Source organism: Centroberyx gerrardi, chromosome 3 (assembly GCF_048128805.1).
Source record: "Centroberyx gerrardi isolate f3 chromosome 3, fCenGer3.hap1.cur.20231027, whole genome shotgun sequence".
NCBI lineage: Eukaryota > Metazoa > Chordata > Actinopteri > Beryciformes > Berycidae > Centroberyx > Centroberyx gerrardi.
Window position 1 is genome coordinate 10166847 of NC_135999.1, and position 2250 is coordinate 10169096.

The 2250-nt window shown below is 47.2% G+C and overlaps 1 protein-coding gene across 1 annotated transcript; it reads left to right on the forward strand.

Moving 5' to 3' along the window:
- Nucleotides 1-807: 807 nt before the first annotated feature.
- On the forward strand, nt 808-1884 carry LOC139922503 (5-hydroxytryptamine receptor 4). Its single transcript, XM_071913033.2, has one exon. It carries the CDS (start codon nt 808-810, stop codon nt 1882-1884), a length of 1077 nt encoding a protein of 358 aa, XP_071769134.1.
- Nucleotides 1885-2250: the final 366 nt, after the last annotated feature.

A 2250-nucleotide genomic window follows, 5' to 3' on the forward strand; every position in this document is an offset into this window, starting at 1 on the left:
CATGACTTGGATGAACATTTAGTGTTTAATTGTTCTCAGTAGGCAAAAACACATAGGCGAGATTCACTAAATCCCTAAATTCCTCACCAAAGAACATTCAAGAAACCTATAAGGTAATAAAATGCAACGCACGAGGCTCAGATTCTTAAATATCTTGTGTGTGTTTGTCACATTGTGTTACGTTGGTGACAAGTTCCCCTCCAACAGACCTGATGACAGTCGTCTCGGGGAGAATTCCTTTAAGGTCCGCAGGGAGATGGACCCAGAGAGCGGTCTTATAAAGTCTTGTCCTGTTTTACTTGACAGTTTTCCAAAACGGCTGCCTCCAAGCTCCAGCGCTCCAGGCATTATTTGACACTTCAGTTGTTTTTTTGCCTTGGTTCAGACTACACAATCAAAAAGTAATCATGTGTCATTCTCCACAAACTAGTGAGGACTGTGTAGATGAAAAGTGCATCTGGTTTTGCTCAGCACACCAAGCGGAGAGATGGCAGCCTAGATAAGACAGCAGCAGCAGCACTAGGTGTTGTTAGGCCCGTGGTCTCTATGGGCGATCTCAAAACAGTGATTCATATGTCAAACTAAAGCACACAGTTTAGAAATTAACTAATGAGGGATTTCCATGGAGCAGGAATTGGGTCTGAAACAAACAAAGAGGTCTGGGTGGTTTGTGTACCTTTTTGCCTGTTATTCTACCTTACAGGATTATAAGCAAACTGCTTTGAAATTCCTCGCTTACTGCAAAGTCAGGCCAAAACATGCATTAAAACTGTGTATCTGTGTGTTTTGACAGATTTTGATCAGACCATGGATAACAGCAGCTTGGACCTGCATGGGGATGCTAACACCTCTCTCCAGATTGAACTTCAGTCCTGCGCTACGCTGAGGAACCAGGCCTCCCGCATGTTCCTGTACGCCTTCCTCACTGTAGGCATTCTCTGCACGGTGGTGGGCAACTTCCTGGTGGTCCTGTCCATCGCCTACTTCAAGCAATTGCAGTCGCCCACCAACTCCTTCGTCATGTCGCTGGCGGTGGCTGACTGCCTCGTGGGCCTGGTAGTGATGCCCTACAGCATGATTCGGACGGTGGAGGGCTGCTGGTACTTCGGGGCCCTCTTCTGTCAGCTTCACTCCAGCCTAGACGTCATGCTCTGCACCGCCTCCATATTCCATCTCAGCTGCATCGCCTTCGACCGCTACTACGCCGTCTGCAACCCTCTAGTCTACTCCTTAAAGATGTCCCGGAGTCGGGTGGCGCTCCTCATCGTCGTGTGCTGGGCCGTCCCCATGCTCATCTCCTTCGGCCCCATCATGCTCGGCCTCCACATGGCCGGCGTGGACGTCCCGCTGCCGGACGATGTGTGCGTGTTCCTGGTCAACCGCATTTACGCCGTCATGGCTTCCCTGGTGGCCTTTTACTTGCCCATGGCTATCATGCTGGTGGCCTACTGGAAGATCTACAAGGCAGCCAAGCGGCAGGCCAGGCAGATCAGCGCCATGGAAAGCCAGATGAGCGCCGGGGTGAGCAAGGACTCCAGCAAGAAGCAAAGACACCGCAATGCGATGAGGCGGGAGAGAAAGGCGGCGAAAACCTTGGGCATCATCATGGGAGTTTTCCTGATATTCTGGTTGCCCTTCTTTACGGTCAACATTGTGGACCCGTTCATTGACTACAGCACCGCAGTTGTAGTGTGGGACGTGTTCTTGTGGCTAGGATATATCAACTCATCTCTCAATCCCTTCCTGTATGGGTTCTTCAACCGTTCCTTCCGTAGAGCATTCCTCATGATCATGGGCTGTAGGATATGTCTGCCCGGATCTTCTCCTGGGATGGACCTGTCACACACTAGGAAAGAGGGGAATGAACGTGCAGATCAACAATAGAATTACTTCTACTTCTACAGATTTCTATCAGATATCTGTACGTTTCATGTAGACATAGAAAGAGCAGTGAATAGTAAATGTATCCTCGTAACAAAGCCATTTGACAACATTGTACTTGTATAAAGAATCATATTGGTTGTCATTTAAGAATACTGACCATTAAGTGAAAGCTGTAAAACTTTAAAAATGTAAAATTAGGTAAACAAAATAAACACATTGTTGTTCTGTGAAGCCACAAATGATACTGTACAAACACACATCATACTGTAATACATTAGCGTCTAAATAAATGGAATGGTTGTTCTGTTTTTCTATGACCTTTTGAGTGTTCAGAAGAAAGGCTGAATTTATACAGGAGCAGAATTC

What these genes read in the sequence shown, in the direction of transcription:
- LOC139922503 (XM_071913033.2), top strand. Translation starts at nt 808, where the DNA reads ATGGATAACAGCAGCTTGGACCTGCATGGGGATGCTAACACCTCTCTC.